Genomic DNA, 19,487 nt, shown 5'->3' with positions numbered 1-19,487 from the left:
ATACCTGTGTTTTCCCCCACTAACTGACTAGTCAAGTCCTGATTGGTTTTTAAGAGACAGGGTCTTGCTATGCTGCCCAGGCTGGCCTCAAACTCCTGGGCTCCAGTGATTTTCCCACCTCAGCCTCCCACGTAGGTGGAACTACAGGTGTGCACCACCACACCACCACACCTGGCTTAAGGTCTGTTTTTATATTTGTAGCCACATGGTATGAAGTACAGAACAGGCGTTCTTAACCTTTTTCTGCCATGGACCCTTCTGGCCTTCTGGACCCCTCCTCAGAAGAATGTTTTGAAATGTGTAAAATGCACAGAAATTGATTAACAACATATTTCAAGAGTTGGTGCTCAAATATGTGCTTCTTCAGTAAATCATTAAATAACCAGATCTAGAGAGGGGTTCAGTAATTCCCCTAAGTTTGAAGCAGTGATGAGCATATATGATATTTCAAAATATCTGTAACAACTATAATATGATATGAAAGTATCTTTGATCTCTACTGGTGAGTCACTGCTATTCTAACACTACCATGGTCTGTTGCTTACAACTGTCATTGAAGAAAAATGTGGATTTTTTTTTTGAGACGGAGTCTCGCTCTGTCACCCAGGCTGGAGTGCAATGGCGGGATCTCGGCTCACTGCAACAACCTCTGCCGTCCGGGTTCAAGTGATTCTCCTGCTTCAGCCTCCAGAGTAGCTGGGATTACAGGCAGCCACCACCACGCCCGGCTGATTTTTGTATTTTTAGTAGAGACGGGATTTCACCATGTTGGTCAAGCTGGTCTCAAACTCCTGACCTTAGGTGATCTGCCTGACTCAGCCTCTCAAAGTGCTGGGATTACAGGCACGAGCCACCACAACCAGCTGGATTTTTTTGGTTAAAGACAGGGTCTTGCTATGTTGCCCAGGCTGGCCTCAAACTCCTGGGCTCAAGTGATCTGCCCTCCACAGTCTACCAAAGCACTGGGATTACAGGCATGAGCCACCATGCCCGGCTAAAACTCTGGACTTTCAGAGAGATTAGTGAAAATAAAGACTGAATGTTTTTCCCATCCAAGATCACAGACTCCGCTGAATTCTCAACCCAAGTTGGAGACCTTGGTCTAGAAAGATACACACCAAACACTAACAGCAGTTTTTTTTTTTTTTTTGGATAGTGGAATCGCCAGAGTGATTCTATTTTGTTTTATAATATTTTTGTAGAGATAGGGTCTCAATATGTTTGAACTCCTGGGCTCAAAAGATCCTCCCACCCTGGCCTCCCAAAGTGCTGGGATTACAGGCGTGAGCCACGGCATGCCTGGCTAATTTTTTATTTTTGTACCTATATGCATTTTCAAAGTTTTCTACAATGATGTTTTACAATTAAATTTTATAAGAGCTTAATAAACACATGTATTTCTTTGTCTTAAACAACCTGGAAGGATGACTAGGAAACTTTATACAACTGATTACAGACATTCAATCTTCCATAACTACTTAAGTGTTATGATGACTCTAATCATTCCCGTGTTCTTACAAGCTAAGAAAAAAACTCACTAGAATTATTTATTCTGGAGTTAAAAAGAACAAAAAGACAAACTGTCACAACTGCAGACATTTGTCTATTTTTTTGCCAAGTGTAATACCAAAAACAGCTGAAAATATTAGAACAAATTAGTACTTAATATGGACTAATACCTTCTGCTGTTTACAAAAACACAAAACCCAGAAGCACACGGAAACTTATATTTTAAAAATAAGTTATTATGTGTAGAAAGACTTAAAATACAACTTATCAAAGTAATGCCAAAACTTACATACCACCAGACAAAGTGCTTTAATTTTTTTTTATTTTTTTGAGACAGCGTCTCGCTCTGTCGCCTAGGCTAGAGTGCAGTGGCTCGATCTCTGCTCACTGCAACCTCCACCTCCTGGGTTCAAGTGATTCTCCTGCCTCAGCCTCCCGAGTATCTGGGATTACAGGCGCCCAGCCACTTTTTGTATTTTCAGTAGAAATGAGGTTTCACTATATTGGCTAGGCTGGTCTTGAACTCCTGACCTCAAGCGATCCACCCACCTTGGCCTTCTAAAGTGCTAGGAATATATGCGTAAGCCACCACACCCGGCCGAAAATGCTTTATGTTTTAAAAAATGATTCATACATAGAAAGTAAGCACATGCTTGAAAGTGCTCAAGTTTTAGCAGCAATGTGGAATGTTGCAAAAGAGACAGGGACACAGGGAAATGTGCATATCTCAGAAGCCTACTTTGTTTTCTTTCAAATCTAAAAATAAAACCTTTGGACTGCCCTATTAATAAGTCTAGAAAATGCATGCCATTTTTTTGTGGAAAGCTTTCACAAACATGGAAATAAAAATATCTTCTTCTCGGTTAACAGGACTAAAGGATGTAAACATAAACCAGATGCCAATCCTTGTTTCTCTACAATCCCCTTCTCCCCCGTGGCTCTGGACAGGCTTCTATTGTAAAACTATTTCTATGGCACAAGGAGACATATCAAATGAATGAACACTGGTCTGCATGGAGCAACACGGACCAGGTTCAAAAGTCAAATGCTGAGCGAAGAGTAAGTTGTAGGATGTTTCATATAGTAGGATATCATCCAGTAAATTTGCAAAACACTTTATTCCATGTTGTCATGTGTAATACAACAAAAACCTTGCGTGGGGAGTATCCTGGTGACCTTTAGGGGACAGGCTACCTTGGGGAAGCAGGGCAGACAGAGTGCAACTACAGGGCTGGGAATTCAGCTGAATCTGTCCTATTTGAGTTCCATAGTAAGAGGACTGACAGGCATACGACCAACTGCTAACATTTCCTAAGTCTGGGTGAAAAGTACCCAAATAGCTACTACTTGAGCTGAGTGTAGAGGCCACGAAGGAAGAGGGTGGGGGAAGACTATGGGAAGACAGGACCTTAGAATGACGCCAGGAATGGTGGAAGAGCTGACAGCATGGAGGAAGAGCTGGCAACAGGGCTTAGGGCCCACTTCCTGAGCCCAGGCTTGGGGAATTACAGCAGTGCTGTCCACAGGGGCTCATCAGAGTGGACTTGGTACTTGACAAGACAGGAGTCAGCTTGCTCACACACTGCTTCCTTTACCATCAAAGTCTTAGGTAAATATAAAAAATAAAAAAATAGAACTAAGCAGCGCACTTTGTACCATAGCTGACTCCCATTCCATGCAAGCTCCTGACCTTCTCACAGCCTGGCACTTTCGTGCATTAGACAATAAACCATGCTGGAGAAGATGATGCCCTGTCCCCATGAAGGTTCCATGAAGAGACCTGGAGTGGACTGGGAGCCCCAGGGGCCCAGTGGATAGGGTGGGGTGGAAAGGGACAGCATAGACGGGTGGAGCACCTCACGCTGCCTTCTGGGGCCCAGGGAACATCTCAGAGTGTGATGGGGCCTGGAAAGAAAGCTGAGCCTGGCCGGGCGCGGGGGCTCACACCTGTAATCCCAGCACTTTGGGAGGCCGAGATGGATGGATCACCTGAGGTCAGGAGTTCGAGACCAGCCTCACCAACATGGTGAAACTCCGTCTCTACTAAAAATACAAAAATTAACTGGGCGTGGCAGCGGGCACCTGTAATCCCAGCTACTTGGGAGGCTAAGGCAGGAGAATCGCTTGAACCCTGGAGGTGGGATTGCAGTGAGCTGAGATCCCGCCATTGCACTCCAGCCTGGGTGACAGAGCAAGACTCTATCTCAAAAAAAAAAAAAAAAAAAAAAAAAAAGACTCATGCATCTCTCCCCACTGATGCTTTCTTCTTGACCTAGTTATGTTTCCTTATTGTTCAGGTCTTAGATGCCATTTTTCAAAGAAGTCTCCTCCCTGACCCACCTCTCAATTCTTGGTAGGATCTCCTCTGATTTTTTTATGCGCTCCCTTAGTGGCTGGAACTTCTCTCCATCACAGAAGTTAGCCTCTTGTAAAGTCATAGCCCATTTGCCCGTCTGTGTACCTCCCATTAGACCAGAAGACTGCTGAGGGTAGGATAGTTTCCAGCAGCTAGCACAGTAACTGACACATAATAAGTGTTCAATTAGTACAGCTTAAATAAAGTACTGCTATATAAAGAGTTCAACAGTCACAGAACGAAGTAACCACAGCCTGTTCCTGAATTGGATACCTCTTTCTTATGCATATTACAGCACGAAGGAGGCAGAAGGTCCAGCAGCAGAGGGAGATTCTCCAACCCCAAGTACCAAGGAGCTACCACAACCTAGAATGCTCCCAAAATAAAAATGCTCCACTTTCTTCAAGGTTCACAAACAAGAACTGGCTGAAGTTCCCCTTGTCAAGTAAAAAGGTCCTCCCTCACACGCCCTATTCAGATGAGGTCACTTTTGATGAAATGGAAGTTTCCAAAGTTTTGCTTTCTAGTGCTAACTGCTAAAAGCTTCTTCCTAGCCTAATAGCTATCTGATCTCTACAAATAGTATTGCAGTGGTATATCTGTATGCTTATTTACTCAGACGCAGCTTTTTCTTTAATAGTGTGCAATTAAAAGGCCACTCTTGTCAAGCTCCATGGCTCACGGTTGTAATCCCAGCACTTTGGGAGGCCAAGGCAGGAGGATTACTCAAGCCCAAGGAGTTCAAGACCAGCCTGGGCAACACAGTGAAACCCCGTGTCTACCAAAAATAAAAATAAAAAATTTAGCCAGGTATGGTGGCACATCCCTGTAGTCCCAGCTACAAGACAGCCTGAGGTGGGAGGATCACATATGCCCCAGAGTTCAAGGCTGCAGTAAGCTATCATCATGCTGTTGCACTCTAGCCTGAGTAAAGGAGTGAGATTCCGTCTCTAAAAAAAAAAAATTCAAACAATAAGTAAAAAATTTAAAAACTGGTTAAATAAATTGTGGTACATCCATAATAGACTATTTAAACCCAACCCTTAAAAAGAATGATATGGTTCTATATGAACTAATTCTAAATAATCTCTAGGATACATTAACTAAAACAAACAAATGTACACAATATTTTACAGTACGTATAAAAACACAACGCCCACATACCCTTGTGTATGTATACACATGTAAAATATATACACAAACCTAAACACACAAAAATACGTCCAATAGAGACAAAGAGTAGAACAGTAGTTGCCAGAGGGTGGGCAGGGGGAAGGGGAAAGGGGAGAAGTGGGAGTTAGTATTTAATGGGTATGAAATTTCAGTTTTGCAAGACGAAAGGTTGCAGAGATGGATGGTAGCAATGGCTGTACAACAATGTGAATGTACTCAGTGCCACTGAATTGTACAGTTAAAATTAAAACTGTAAATTGTTATATATATATTTTATAAAAAAATTTAATACATGTGTGCACACACACTTTTTTTTTTTTTTTTTTGAGATGGAGTCTCATTCTGTCACCAGGCTGGAGTGCAGTGGCGTGATCTCAGCTCACTGCAACCTCCGCCTCCTGGGTTCAAGCTATTCTCCTGCCTCAGCCTCCCGAGTAGCTGGAACTACAGGCGTCTGCCACTGTGCCTGGCTAATTTTTTTGTATTTTTAGTAGAGATGGGGTTTCACCATGTTGGCCAAGATGGTCTCCATCTCTTGATCTCATGATCCACCCACCTCCACCTCCCAAAGTGCTGGGATTACAGGTGTGAGCCACTGCGCCCAGTCACATATATATATATATTTTTTTAAAGAAACTGGTAATAGTTGCTGCCTCCAGTGAAAGAAATGAATGTTTGGGAAGAGGGTAGCAGAGAGACTTTACAATATAACTCTTTTTTCTTTATTTTTGAGACGAGGTTCCACTCTTGTCGCCCAGCCTGGAGGGCAATGGCATGATCTTGGCTCACTGCAACCTCCGCCTCCCGGGTTCAGGCGATTCTCCTGCCTCAGCTTCTCAAGTAGCTGAGACTACAGGCGCACACCACCACTCCCAGCCCAATATAATTTTTTTCTTATATTCGTTTTTTTGAGATGGACTCTCACTCTGTCACCCAGGCTGGAATGCAGTGGCACGATCTTGGCTCACTGCAACCTCTGCCTCCTGGGTTCAAACGATTCTTTTATTTTTTTTTATTTTTTTTGAGATGGAGTCTCGCTCTGTCGCCCAGGCTGGAGTGCAGTGGCTGGATCTCAGTTCACTGCAAACTCCGCCTCCCGGGTTTACGCCATTCTCCTGCCTCAGCCTCCCGAGTAGCTGGGACTACAGGTGCCCGCCACCACGCCTGGCTAGTTTTTTTGTATTTTTTTTTAGTAGAGACGGGGTTTCACCGTGTTAGCCGGGATGGTCTCGATCTCCCGACCTTGTGATTCTCCGGTCTTGGCCTCCCAAAGTGCTGGGATTACAGGCTTGAGTCACTGCGCCCGGCCTCAAACGATTCTTCTGCCCCAGCCTCCTGAGTAGCTGGGATTACAGGTGTGCACCACCACGCCTGGCTAATTTTTATATTTTTAGTAGAGATGGTGTTTCGCCATGTTGGCCATGCTGGTCTCAAACTCCTGACCTCAGGTGATCCACCCACCTCAGCCTCCCAAAGTACTGGGATTACAGGCATGAGCCACTGTGCCCAGCCTCATATAATTTTTTATATCACCTTTTTAATTCCATATTGTCTATCTAACTATTCAAAAAATCATTTAAAAAACCCCGGCCTTATACAAGAAGCCTTTTCCTTAATCATATCATTTATTCTATCCCTCTTCCTTCAAATAAAAAGTATTTTCAATCCAAATCAGAATTCAACTTCAGCTTTGAGGGTATTTATTAGATTCAAATAATGTAATTGACAAAAATTACACTTGCTACCCTAAGAATATATTCACTAAAAGCTTTTTTTTTTTTTTTTTTTTTTAAAGAGACAGTGTCTTACTCTAAAGAACGAGGCTGCCCAGGCTGGAGTACAGTGGTGTGATGATGGTTCACTGCAGCCTAAACTCCTGGGCTCATAGGATCCTCCCGCCTCATCCTCCCGAGCAGCTGGGGCTACAGGCATGAGCCACCAAGCCTGGCCTCTCTCTTTATTTTTATCAGCTGTTACAGAAAAGCTTCAAAATCTTCATAGAAGAAAATTATCATTTTTACCAGTATAAAACTTTTATTGCATCCCAACCAAGCTAAGATGAATACAGAATTGTTTCAGCAGAAAAAAGTTACCATTATCATAATTCAAGACAAAAATCAGCCTGCAATTACACGAGTTGCAAAACAAACTACTCTAATGTCACAGTCTATCCTAAAGCTCCAACTTACATCAGAATTTAAAACACACACACATATACACAACCCTGTGGATTCCTCCTCATTTATGTAAAACCTGCTTTTGTGATGATCTGCTATTTTCTTGAGTCTTCTGGAATGAGCACTGTAGCCCCACTCCGGATAAGGAGAAGATATCACTTCTAGGGCTTAGCACTGCCCCAGGCTTGAAGCAGATGCTCAAATATTTGTTGGGTGAATGAACAATTGTCTGCTGATAGGGCTGCCATCAAACCTCATAAAGAAAAAATTCAGAAAAAAGCAACTTTATAGAGAAAATAGGAAAAAGTTTAAGAGATATTTTGCTCACTTCAAGAAATCAGCATTTGTTAAAGGTGAAGACTGGATTGACTGGTTCACCAAGTGGCTTAGACACAACTGACTAAGTGGGCTATACCTTATCCCACCCCAAAGTTAAATACAAAACAGATATTTTTTTAAATCACAGGAAAAACACAGGACAACTTAACTATAACATTATTATATTTATTTATTTATTTATTTTTGAGACAGAGTCTCACTCTGTCACCCAGGCTGGAGTGCAGTGGTGCGATCTCGGCTCACCAAAACTTCTGCCTCCTGGGTTCAAGCGATTCTTCTGCCTCAGCCACCCCAGTAGCTGAGATTGGAGGCGCCTGCCACCATGCCTGGCTAATTTTTGCATTTTTAGTAGAGACGGGGTTTCACCATCTTGGCCAGGCTGGTCTCTTGACGTCAGGTGATCCACTCACCTCAGCCTCCCAAAGTGCTGGGATTACAGGAATGAACCACCACATCTGGCCCTTTTGTATGTATTAAATACGTATGTATGAATATAATACATCATCAGGTTTTTTAGGAAGAAAATACAGATGACTACTGATCTGTTGTTACGAGTAGGAAAGGATTTCCTGGCGGGGCGCGGTGGCTCACGCCTGTAATCCCAGCACTTTGCGGGGCTGAGGCGGGCAGATCATGAGGTCAGGAGATCGAGACCAGCCTGGCTAACAGGGTGAAACCCTGTCTCTACCAAAAATACAAAAAAAATTAGCCAGGTGTGGTGGCGGGATCCTGTATTCCCAGCTACGCGGGAGGCTGAGGCAGGAGAACGGCGTGAACCTGGGAGGCGGAGCTTGCAGTGAGCTAAGATCACGCCACTGCACTCCAGCCTAGGTGACAGAGCGAGACTCCTCTCAAAAAAAGGGTAAGAAAGGATTTCCTAAGTATAAAAGCAAAAGAAGAAATCATAACAGAAGTATTATATATCAGAAAAACAAGAATCAAGACATAAGACAAAATAGGAAAATATCTGCATGACAAAGAGTTAACATCTTTAATACACTAAAAACTATGACAATGATTATTGAGGTTTAGCCTCAGTAATAATCCAAGTAGCACCAATTTAAAAGATGTATGTCCAATTCTGGGAGGGTATGGGAAAATGGCACTTTCTCAGACTATTGTGGGAACTGGGATAGCCATCTTGGACAGTGATGTGGTGGTACCCACCAGAAATTCCAAGTCTAGGCAGCCATTCTTCAAAATCACTGGCACATGAGGAATTTCAATCCTGTAGTATTTTTAATAACAAACCACTGGGAAATCCAACAGAGAGACAATGAAATGCATGATGGTAAGTCAGCCCTGGACTACACTGCTACTTAAAAGAAATGAGGCAGAGATAAATATATGAGAGGGATAAATGCAGAATATGTATATATAACACCATCCTGAGGCCGGGTGTGGTGGCTCACTTTGGGAGGCGGAGGTGGGTGGATCGCCTGAGGTCAAGAGTTCGACACCAGCCTGGCCAACATGGTGAAACCCAGTCTCTACTAAAAAATACAAAAATTAGCTGGGTGTGGTGGCAGGTGCCTGTAATCCTAGCTACTTAGGAGGCTGAGGCAGGAGAATCACTTGAACACAGGAGGCGGAGGTTGCAGTGAGCCGAGATTGCGCCACTGCACTCCAGCCTGGGTGACAGAGCAAGACTCCATCTCAAAAAAGAAAAAAACAAAAACAAAAAAAAACATCCTCCTGTATAACACAAAAAGTACATAGTTTAGTCTTAGAAGGATCTACATTAAGCTATTAACAGTGGTTATTCCGGGTAGTGGGAGCAGAGACTAAGCAGCGAGCCTTCATTTTTTTACCTGATACTTTTTTTTTTTTGGAGACAGAGTCTCACACTGTCACCCAGGCAGGAGTACAGTAGCATGATCTTGGCTCACTGCAACCTCCGCCTCCCAGGTTCAAGTGATTCTCCTGCCTCAGCCTTCTGAGTAGCTGGGACTACACGTGCGAGCCACCACAGCCAGCTAATTTTTGTATTTTTAAGAGAGATGGGGTTTTGCCATGTTGGCCAGGCTGGTATCGAACTCCTGACCTCAGGTGATCCACCTGCCTAGGCCGCCCAAAGTGCTGGGATTACAGGCATGAGCCACCTCGCCCAGCCACCTCATAAATTCTTAAGTGGTTTGATTTTTCTATAAATCCATGTGTTATTTTAGTAATTCTTTAAAAAGTAAAAGAAGAAAAATAGATACCAAGCATTTATCTACTAAAGACAAGTACTGTCCTTTGAGAATTCCCTCAAAAGTTCTTTGAAGCTCAAATGGCTACATCTTTCCCATTCATAAGTAATAAGATATTTTAAAAATCTCCTCTTTCTATATTTCTTTTTAAAAGTTTACTTTCAGTTAGCTTCCTCGGGTTGAACTCTCTGTACATTTCTTAGGAGAAACTGTATGGTGTCAACATTGCCTGTTTTATAACATCCATTCGTGTGATCTGAGAAAAAGACTCTTAAAAACCCAAACCACCCTACAGGCCTAACATCTTCCAGAAGAAACCCATTCACTGCCCATATTACATTTAGTCCACACAATTTCTGAGACAAAGCACAAAGCACTAGCCATACAACTCCCACCAGCATAAATACGTGGAGTACAAAGAATGTCCTGTCAGTCGGGCCCAGAGCACACCCCACAGCAGTAAAGGAGAATGACAATTTGAGTCACAGGATCAGGAGCAGAATCAAATTTGGGACTTGAGGAGTGTGATGCTCTTCCTTCCTTCCACACCTTCTATTCTCCTTCAGCCAAACCTTGCCCTCACATAATTCCTAAGCAGGCTATTTCTTATGGATGTCTACAACAGCTTCACACTGAGGTGTCAGAAACCACAAGAGAGACACAACAAAGTATGACTTAGGGTCTCAGTTGGAATCACAATGGCTGTATATGTGAAAACCCACATTTTTGCTTAGGGGGAAAAAAAGGGAAAATTCAATTGGAACATTCGGCTTTACCACACAGAAATTCTGAAATCCACACGTCAAAACATCAAATGTGGAGTGACCACTAATCAAAAAAACAAAAACAGAAACAAAAAAACAAACAAACAACAACAACAACAAACAGCTTGAGATGTTGAGCCTGAAGGAACCATTCATTTTTACAAAACTAAAGTCCACACAATGGTGCCAACTAGTTCAAACTGCAGCTGATACAGCACCTGAGTGTCAGACCTAGAATGACTTGGGCCCCCAGCTTTTTACAAAGTACTCATCCTCCTCTAGAGTCTCAAGAACAGATGTATATCTGGGTACTCTCTTTAGTGTGGCAAGCACATGATATTTATTAGTCATGGCCCCCGGTGTTCTGAGACAGCTTTCAGGAGGGTGTCCTTCTAGGGAACCAACCATATACCAGTTCCCATATCTGAAAATGCATTACCACTGCTCACTAACGCTGACCACTAAAGCATTTACCCCAAACCGAAGTAAACACATGCTGAAGACCGCTAAGGCAACAGCAGCAGCGCAGAAGGGCTCAGTGCAAGCGCTCTCAGCTCAGCTGACCTGCTTCAAGGTGAACTGAAGTTGCAGATCACCAGTTCCGGCTCTAATCTGACGCCCGCCCCCAGATCTCGCTGTAGCGACCAGGTAACCCTACCCACACTGACCTTTCAGGGCTCAGGGAAGTGACTTTTTTTTATTATATGGCACAGTTTGGCACAGTTATGTCTTTAGTCTTTGGGGTACTTTTATACTGTCCAAGAGTAGTATATTTTTTCCTTTTTTCCTTTTTTTTTTTTTTTTTAAAAAAAAAAAAAAGAAGGCCAAACCAGGACATATACTAAAAAAAAAAAAAGGAAGGTTACTTACCTGAGCCCTAACATCCCAGCTACCATGGAATCCTGTTGGAGCTGGTCTACAGAAGCAAGGTGTATTCTGGGGAGTCACATGTCACATCAAAGCAGGAACTGGTGAGTCTGTATTTTTATGGAGCCTAAAACAAAGAAAATTGTAAGTTGAAAGCCCCCATTGAGCTGCACGACCTTTTTCCCAGGGCTATTTGGGACATTTTGAAGATAAACACACAGACAAAGTACTATGCTATTTCCCAGCTTACCTAGCTAGAAACAAAGGATAAACTGCAAATTACTGGCACGTAAGTAACACACAGTGCTAAAATAGAGGAAAGACTCATGCTTGTTAGAATCAACACTATCACAAGTCTTGTCACCTCTAGGGGACACTTCGACAGTACAAAAGCATACCATGAATGGTGATTTCTGGCCAGTATTTCTTCCACCACGTCACACAGAAATTCTCAGGGAAGAATACATATTCAAGAGAATATGCAACATCAAAATACCATCCCTGAAAGAACACATGGAACCTAGAGGCAGTCTCCCTTCTTTTGCAAGCAGCTGAATGAAGTTGCAATGAGCTGCTGTAACAACATCACATAAAGGGGCTTTAATCCTGAGAGAAAAAATCAGCACCATGGGAAACCACGTGCTCTGGGAGACCCAAAGCCATCATCCAAAACATGCAAGTCTATTTCAGGGCAATCAGTTTTAAGCCTCTCAGATCAGTCAATCTCACTGTTTAACAAACTGAGTTATCAGTTTGATAGTTTCTCTTTTGCTTTTGAACACATGTTCAAAAAAGGACTTTTGTCAGTACCATTTCTGTCATTAAGATAACCATCATTTCCTTGTTAAAGCCTAAACTGCCCCATATTAATTACCTAATTTCTGATACTATGCTGGCCCAAAAGTAGCACTTTTATAAGCTAAAAACAAAAGCTCAGAGCATACAACTTAGAGACCATCCACACAATTACTCATGTAATCAAACCCGGAAGAAGGGCAACACCAACCAAGTCTTTTACTGCTCTTTTGCTGCTCTATAGCTAACAGGATGGTATCTAAAATTATCTTTTGAGGTTCAGTGAGGTCTCATAATTCCCTTAAACAGTCAAGTCATAGAATACTTTGAAACCCCAGAAGTCAAGTTAATAGTATTACTCGGTTAGCTATCTAATAAAAACCAAACTGGTATCCTGGCTAGGAGGCCCTGGAAAAGTCACAACTTCTCAGGGACACAGGTTTTTTTTTTGTTTGCAAACTGATGGTGCTGGACTAAGGATCCTTCTAGTCCTTAAAGTTTAAGATAATTAACTTAAGATTTCATGTCAAAAAGAAAAGAGACAGAGGCCGGGTGCGGTGGCTCACGTCTGTAATCCCTGCACTTTGGAAGGCCGAGGCAGGTGGATCACAAGGTCAGGAGTTCAAGACCAGCCTGGCCAAGATGGCGAAACCCTGTCTCGACCAAAAAAAAAAACCAAACCAAACAAACAAAAAAAAAAATTAGCCAGACGTGGTGACGGGTGCCCGTAATCCCAGCTACTTGGGAGGCTGAGGCAGAGAACTGCTTGAATCCAGGAGGCAGAGGTTGCAGTGAGCTGAGATTGTGCCACTGCACTCCAGCCTGGGCGACAAAGCAAGACTGTCTCAAAAAAAAAAAAAAAAAAAAAAAAAAAAAAGAAAAAAAAAAAAAAAAAAAGAAAGAAGCCAGAAAATGACAGCAGTTTGTGAAATCTAATAAAGAAAAAAGTTCATATATATATAAAACACCCCTAGCTCTTAGGCAAGGAAGACAAGTGCATCCTTACTAAGGTTTAGTCCTGTCAGCTTCAGAGGCAATAATGAGAGCCCAGACTACAGTGTCTACAGGAACTGCAAAACAGCCACACACCACAGCGGGGACACATTCACACGCCACCAGACCCAGCATATGTGTGCTTGAAGAAGTTATAAAGACTCAGGCTTTTTATTCTCTAACGAAATGGTCATTCTCCCTTTGATGTGGGGGTGGGGATGCCCTGCCCACCCCCCAATTCCGGCTCCCACTCAGTTATCCCACACACCATACATACCATCAAAGTATTTAAGCAATGGCATGTGAACCAAGCTTTTGACAGGAGAAGGTTTCTTGAAATAGAAAGGCAGAAGAAAACAGATAAAAGCAGAAGAGCTCAACTTCTACTTAAGCCCAAAGAAGAGGGACCTGTTCACGTCTTGTCCTACCCGGAATGATGCACATGCACAGGGCTTGCCCGGACAGCAGTAGTTTCACTGGAAAGGGCTGGTATGGAGGCACCGAGGACAAGGTCCTTCCATCGCAGCGGTGATAATGCTCTACCCAAGAAAAAGAGATTGTGTCTGCCAGCCACGCAAGACTGGTCTGCAAGGATGTCACCATAGTAGAGGGCAGGGAAAACAAGCAGGTGTCCTGCCACACTCTTCGGGACTGGCCAGTCTAGGAGTGTGCTTTACCCCATGCACTGAAAACACTGGTTACTAGAAATATCAAACATTTTCTGTGATTCTCTCCTCCTCCAAGATAACTCGGGCAGCTTGAGAACAAACTGCTTTTAGCTAATTAAAAGATTTCTGCTGATATTACCCTTTATAAAATATTTCAGGTTCCAGGACACGTCATTTATCATGCAGAGTCCAAAGCAGTGGAAACCAGGCTCCAATAATAAACTAACAATTTTATCTCTGTTGTTCTTTATTTTAGGTTAAAGAAACGAACTTCTCATTTCATCTCCACATGGGAGGAATGTTCCAGAGGGGGTAACAGCCTATTAAACTCATCTAGCCAGTTTTTTTGTTTCTTTATTTTTTTTTCAAACTCCACAGCTTGCCTCCCTACTCCACTAGATGAGATTGCACAGAGGCAGGGCAGGCACGGGAAATGACTCTGGTTGGAAATTACAAACATATACACACAGAATGTAAGCACCATAACCCTTTGAATACACAGTGGTTTGTGCCTTGCCCCAGACCTACCTAAGTATTAAACAGCACAAAAGTCGGAGTTCTGCTGACTGTATGACACTCTCCTATCAATCGGATAAAACAAAGACCCAGTACTCTAAGCTTAAAGCATTCCAGGTTAAATTTTAGTAACAGGCAATAGGAAGGTGTGATAGGCCAGTGCTAACAAGAAAGTCATAGATGGTTTCTTTGAGCTGTTAGGACACTGGAAAGGGCTGGTATGGAAGCCCTATGGAGCCATTAGGACAATGGAAAGGGGGGTACCCCTCCACCCGGCACTTTGAAGAGAAAACTATACTATGGAAGCTGCCTGCACTGTTGAAAGGGCTAGGTGTATGATAAACAGCTAACTGGAGGGGAACCCGAGGAGACAAACTGCCAACTATGAAGAACAAAGCAGAGACCTCAACTTGTCATGTCTCAAGCTCAGATGTACAAACTTTGGGATCGTCAAGTGAGGCTCCTGTGTCTGCCTGGGGATATGACTGTATTCCAGTGATCAGCCACCTAGCTGACCTGCCACGAATGGGTGACCTGTGGTGACTTATTTTAATCAACTGTACTACTTCTAGATTGATTGGGTGATTTAAGGTTCTGACATATTCACGTAAGAAAATAAAAGCAAGTGCTTCCTACACTTCCTGACTGGGATTTGAAATAGAAATCCTGAAAAGCCGATAAATAAGCCTATTTCCCTAAATCCTTGGTGGAAATTCCCAAAAGATTAAAAAATCCAGACCCTATCTTATTATAGGGACCCAGCAGATTTCAAAAGACTCAAGAGGTCAGCTTAATCTGGTTATTAACTGAAATTGCTGAGATACAGATGAACATTCCAGCCACGGAACCCAAAATTCTCTAGAGTAATAATTACCTATTAGTGCAGCGTTACTACCGAGGCCGTATATGCTTTTTACAGTGTAACAAAATGCCTAAAACTTATGAGAGTCCTACAACGTCTAAGTCACTCAGTATCACATCCAAGTAGGTATGGTTCCTGGATCACCAACCAACCCATGAATTCGATCCTGTTATCTCACAGTTTGGGGTGCTGATCCCGCACAGCAGAGACACAACGTGTGCAAGGCTCGGCAGAGCCCATTCCTGTTCCTGGAAAAATAACCAGAAGCACACATCTGCCTGACCATGAGTCAGGAATATCAATTTTGTGGTGGAGCCCATTTCTGCTGTGACCAACCCACACCCGAACACACTCACAACAGAAGTCACCGCCACAGAGCAATTCCAGAATGAGCTTTTTCCCCCTTGGGGTCCATACTTAGCAATGTCATAAACGGTCTCCCCTGCGAGAGCAATCCTTTTAAACTCTTCATAATGACCTTAAGTCTTTAGTGCAAAACCACAGAAACATTGCCACTGCCATATAAAAGTCATCTGAGTTTCAGTTTGGGTGATTCGGTCATAACCAAACTGAACAGAGAATAACCTTTCAGGCACAATGAACAGGAGCCACAGCGTCGCGATGAACTTGCTCCATCTGGTACCGGTGATCCCGAGCGCTCCAGGGCGATGAGAGCCCGTTACCTACTATGTCCCACTCCACTTATGTAACTGGAAGATCGCCGGCGAAGGGGAGGGTAAGATGGGAGGGTGCTCACATTCCGAGGCCACAGCACTCCAAAGAACCTCTGAGCACCCTGGGGACACGCTCGCACCTTAGAGCCTCAGGCGCCGAAGAGCCTCGGGTGCTGCTGGACGCACAGTCCCCTACTCACGGCTCCTGATGGGAACTATAACCACCTCTTTAGGATGAGTTGTGGGACCCAGAACACAATGTCTAGTCCCTTTTGTGGACACAACAACTCCACCTCCCTGTTCCTGCTAGATGTGGTGCTGGAGCCGGCGGACCTACCTGCCTCGCGTGGGGGTGGGGGGGCAGAAATTCATGGAATGGGCGAGAAGGAGGGGAAGGCAAAGCCCAGAGATGGGGTGAGAGCTCAGGAGGCCCCAGGCGCACCCCTCCCGACGGGAGGCGGGCGCACGCGCGCCGGTGGGGGGCTGGGCCAAGTAACGGGAGAGGGGGCGCGCGAGGGAGGAGAGGGGAGAGCGCGATCCAGGGAGAGGCCGGGGCCGCGGGCGCGCGACGGCGCCGCGGCCCAAAGCCCCGAGAAGGGCAGGAGCGCGCGCAGCCCCGACAGGCGAAGCCCCGGCGACAGGGGCGCCCGCGGGGCCGGGGGCCGGGATGCGCGCCGAGGGCGGAAGAGGGGCGTCAGGCGAAGGCGGCTCCAGGGAGGCTGCGTTGAGGGACGCAGTCACCTGCGAGCACGGGCACGGGCCGAAGGGAGAGTCGCCACCGGCGGCGGCGGGAGGGGGAGGGTAGAGAGGAGGGACGCCATCCGCCAGCCGTGTCGTCCGACCCCGCGGGCCCCTCCCGCGCCACGTCCCGCCCCTGACCCCCGCCCCCCGGCAAGGGTCCCCGCCCGCGGCCACGGCGGTCCCACTCACAGTCTCTCCTCCTCGCCTCCTCCTCCTCCTCCGCTCGGCGCGGCGACGGCGGCGGCGGCCATTTTCCGGACGGCTTTTACCACAGCCCTCTCTCCGAGAGGAGGGAGCGCGCGCGCCGCCGACGCCGGGACCCCGCACGGTCGACGTCGCGCCCCGCCCTCCCGGCCGGCCCGCGCGCTGCTGCACCTGCGCGCCCGCGCCCCGCCCCCGGCGCCGCTGCGAGCCCGCCCGCCATTGGCTGTGATGGCCGGGCTGGGGCGGGGGGGGCGGTCACAGCGGCGATGCAGTCAATTGGCGAGATTTCTTGTCCATTTCGGCCAGGGAAAAGGAGGCGGTCCTCTCCAGCTGTTGATTGGCTGCTTTCGGCCGTCCTTTGGGGAAAAGAGGCGGCTTGGGCGCGGAGGGGCTGGTTTAGTGGGCGGAATTTGAATGTTAAGGATTAATGGACCCTTGCGGATGCTGGGGCAAGTGAAGGCCCAGGCTCGGGACGCCTGTTTGCGCGGCCCTGAGGGGCGATTGACCCTCTGTCCACAGATGCACCGAGTGCGCTGCAATAAGCGTTTCACTGCACCCGCAGTTTCTCAATATCACCATTTTCAGCAGAAGCAGCAAAGTTACCCGCCCTGGAGCCTGACGTTGCCCCAGCTGAGGGGCCTTGGTTTCAGAGGCCTACTCAATGCATTATTTCATCTGAGCCTGCCCGGTGGTCACGTTCTCGTAGGGGTGGGGAATAAACTGACAACAAATCCCAACCCTGGCCTTCGCAGAACTCTGGCGGGGGAAGAGAGTGCATGCCAAGGCCTCGTGACACCTGTCATTGTTGGATCAGATGGTTTGGTGGAGGTGTGAATAAGGGGCAATGTTAGCTCTGCCTGAAAGATGTGATTTGGGAGCTGAGATCCAGCAATTGTTCACTTTCCTAGAAAAATGGATTTGGAGCTGAGATCCAGCAATTGTGTTTTGGGAAAATATGAGAAAAGTGTTAGCTAACCAGGTGTTCAGGACAGGAGTGTTTGTTAAGGGGACCTTACCCTGATGCCAGTCATTATCCAATCCATTCAGTGATCCTTCTGTTAGTTCTATGCTTAGCAAGAAAACCTGATTCTGATTTGGCTGCCTGCCCCCATTCATTTATTGACTACCTGCTATGTGCCAGGCACTCTTCCAGGCTCTGGATGCATGGTACTGAACAGACAGCATACTAAGATTCTTGCCGGGAAGATTCATACTAGCATACACATAAGTATAATGTATCATTTCACATAGTGACAGGGGCTTTGAGAAAGATAGAGTAAGAGTAAAGGGGGTGCTATTTAGGTATCTATGGGTTTTCATCCTCATTTTACTCCCTCATTTGAATATCTGGGGAAAGAACATTCCAGGCAAGTTCAAAGGCCATGAGGAGAGACTATGCCTGGCATGTTGGGGACTAACAAGGAGGTCAGTGTTGCTGGAGAGTGGTAGGGAATGTGATTGGAAAGGCAGCCGGGGCCACTACGAAAACTGGGAGTTCATTCTTTTTTGAGGGGGTGGGGGATGGGGTCTCATTCTGTAGCCCAGGCTGCAGTGCAGTGGCGCAATCTTGGCTCACTGCAACCTCCACCCTGAGCTCAAGCGATCCTCCCTGCTCAGCGTCCTAAGTAGCTGGGACCACAGATGCTCACCACGCCTGGCTAAGTTTTTGTATTTTTGATAGAGATGGGGTTTCACCATGTTGCCCAGACTGGTCTCAAACTCCTGAGTTCAGGTGATCCGCCCACCTCAAAGTGCTGGGACTACAGGTGTGAGCCACCGCACCTGGCCAGAACCGAGAGTTTATTCTAAGATGAGAAGCCCTTAGAGGATTTTGAGCCAGGAGCTGTCTGATGTATGTTGCAGGTGTAGAGTGGAGAACTGGACATGATGGGACAAAACTACAGCACAAGGCTAGTTGCGAGGCCCTAGAACAGTCTAGGAGAAAGAGATGATGGTGGCTTTAACTAGGGTGGTAGCAGTCAGTGCAGCTCTGAGAAGTTGTGAGATTCAAGATATGTTTTCAAAACTGAACAAAAGGACTGGATGTAGGGCATAGAGAAAGGAAAGAAACAAGGATAATTCCTGAGATTGGGGCCTGAGCAACTGGGGAAATAAGGGTGCCTTTCACCATGGTGGGGAGAACTACAGGAAAAGTACATTTTCAGAGGTGCAGATCAAGAGTTCTGCTTTGGCTATATTAAGCTTGGGGTGCCCAGTGGTGTGAAAATGGAGATGTTGAGTAAGCCGTTGGGTGTGTGATGCTGAAGTATAGAGATGCAGCTAAAGCAGTCAAAAAGTCATCACGCTGAACATCCAATTCAAGAAGCCATAAAAAAATGACAGAGTAAGCCTGCAAAAGTAGAAGAAAGAAAAATAAGGATGAATAAAACTTAATGAAATAGAAACAAATGATGGAGAGGATTGAGAAAATTTTAAACCTGCTTCTTTGAAAAGCTGAAAAACAAGAGCCAACCCTCTAACAAGCTGGATATAAAAAGAAAAGAGAAAAGTAAATTATATTACTCATGGAAAGATTTTATTGTGAACCGTGCGTCAGTAAATTTGAAAACATAAGCAAAAGGAATACATTCCTAGGAAAGTACAGCTTACCAAAACCAGCTCTAGAAACAGAAAATCCCTGTAACCACAATGAAATT

The 19,487-nt window shown here is 45.3% G+C and overlaps 1 protein-coding gene across 5 annotated transcripts in view; it reads right to left on the bottom strand.

Annotated features, from left to right (window-relative positions):
• MECP2 (methyl-CpG binding protein 2) overlaps positions 1 to 16,960 on the bottom strand; it is a 68,334-nt gene extending 51,374 nt beyond the window's left edge. For 3 of the 5 annotated variants that reach the window (XM_021933090.2, XM_021933092.2, XM_021933093.2), the window contains exon 1: positions 11,381 to 12,796. Coding sequence is in view for 2 of the 5 variants with exons in the window: in XM_003918474.4 (XP_003918523.2) it covers positions 16,816 to 16,877 (62 nt within the window). In the remaining 3 variants the exon portion in view is untranslated. Of the gene's footprint in view, positions 1 to 11,380; positions 12,797 to 16,815 lie in introns of those variants that run through there. The other 2 variants (XM_003918473.3, XM_003918474.4) reach the window with 2 other exon arrangements.
• Positions 16,961 to 19,487: the final 2,527 nt, after the last annotated feature.

The sequence above is a fragment of the Papio anubis genome, chromosome X, assembly GCF_008728515.1.
Source record: "Papio anubis isolate 15944 chromosome X, Panubis1.0, whole genome shotgun sequence".
NCBI lineage: Eukaryota > Metazoa > Chordata > Mammalia > Primates > Cercopithecidae > Papio > Papio anubis.
This window is presented reverse-complemented; position numbering and strand designations above follow the sequence as displayed.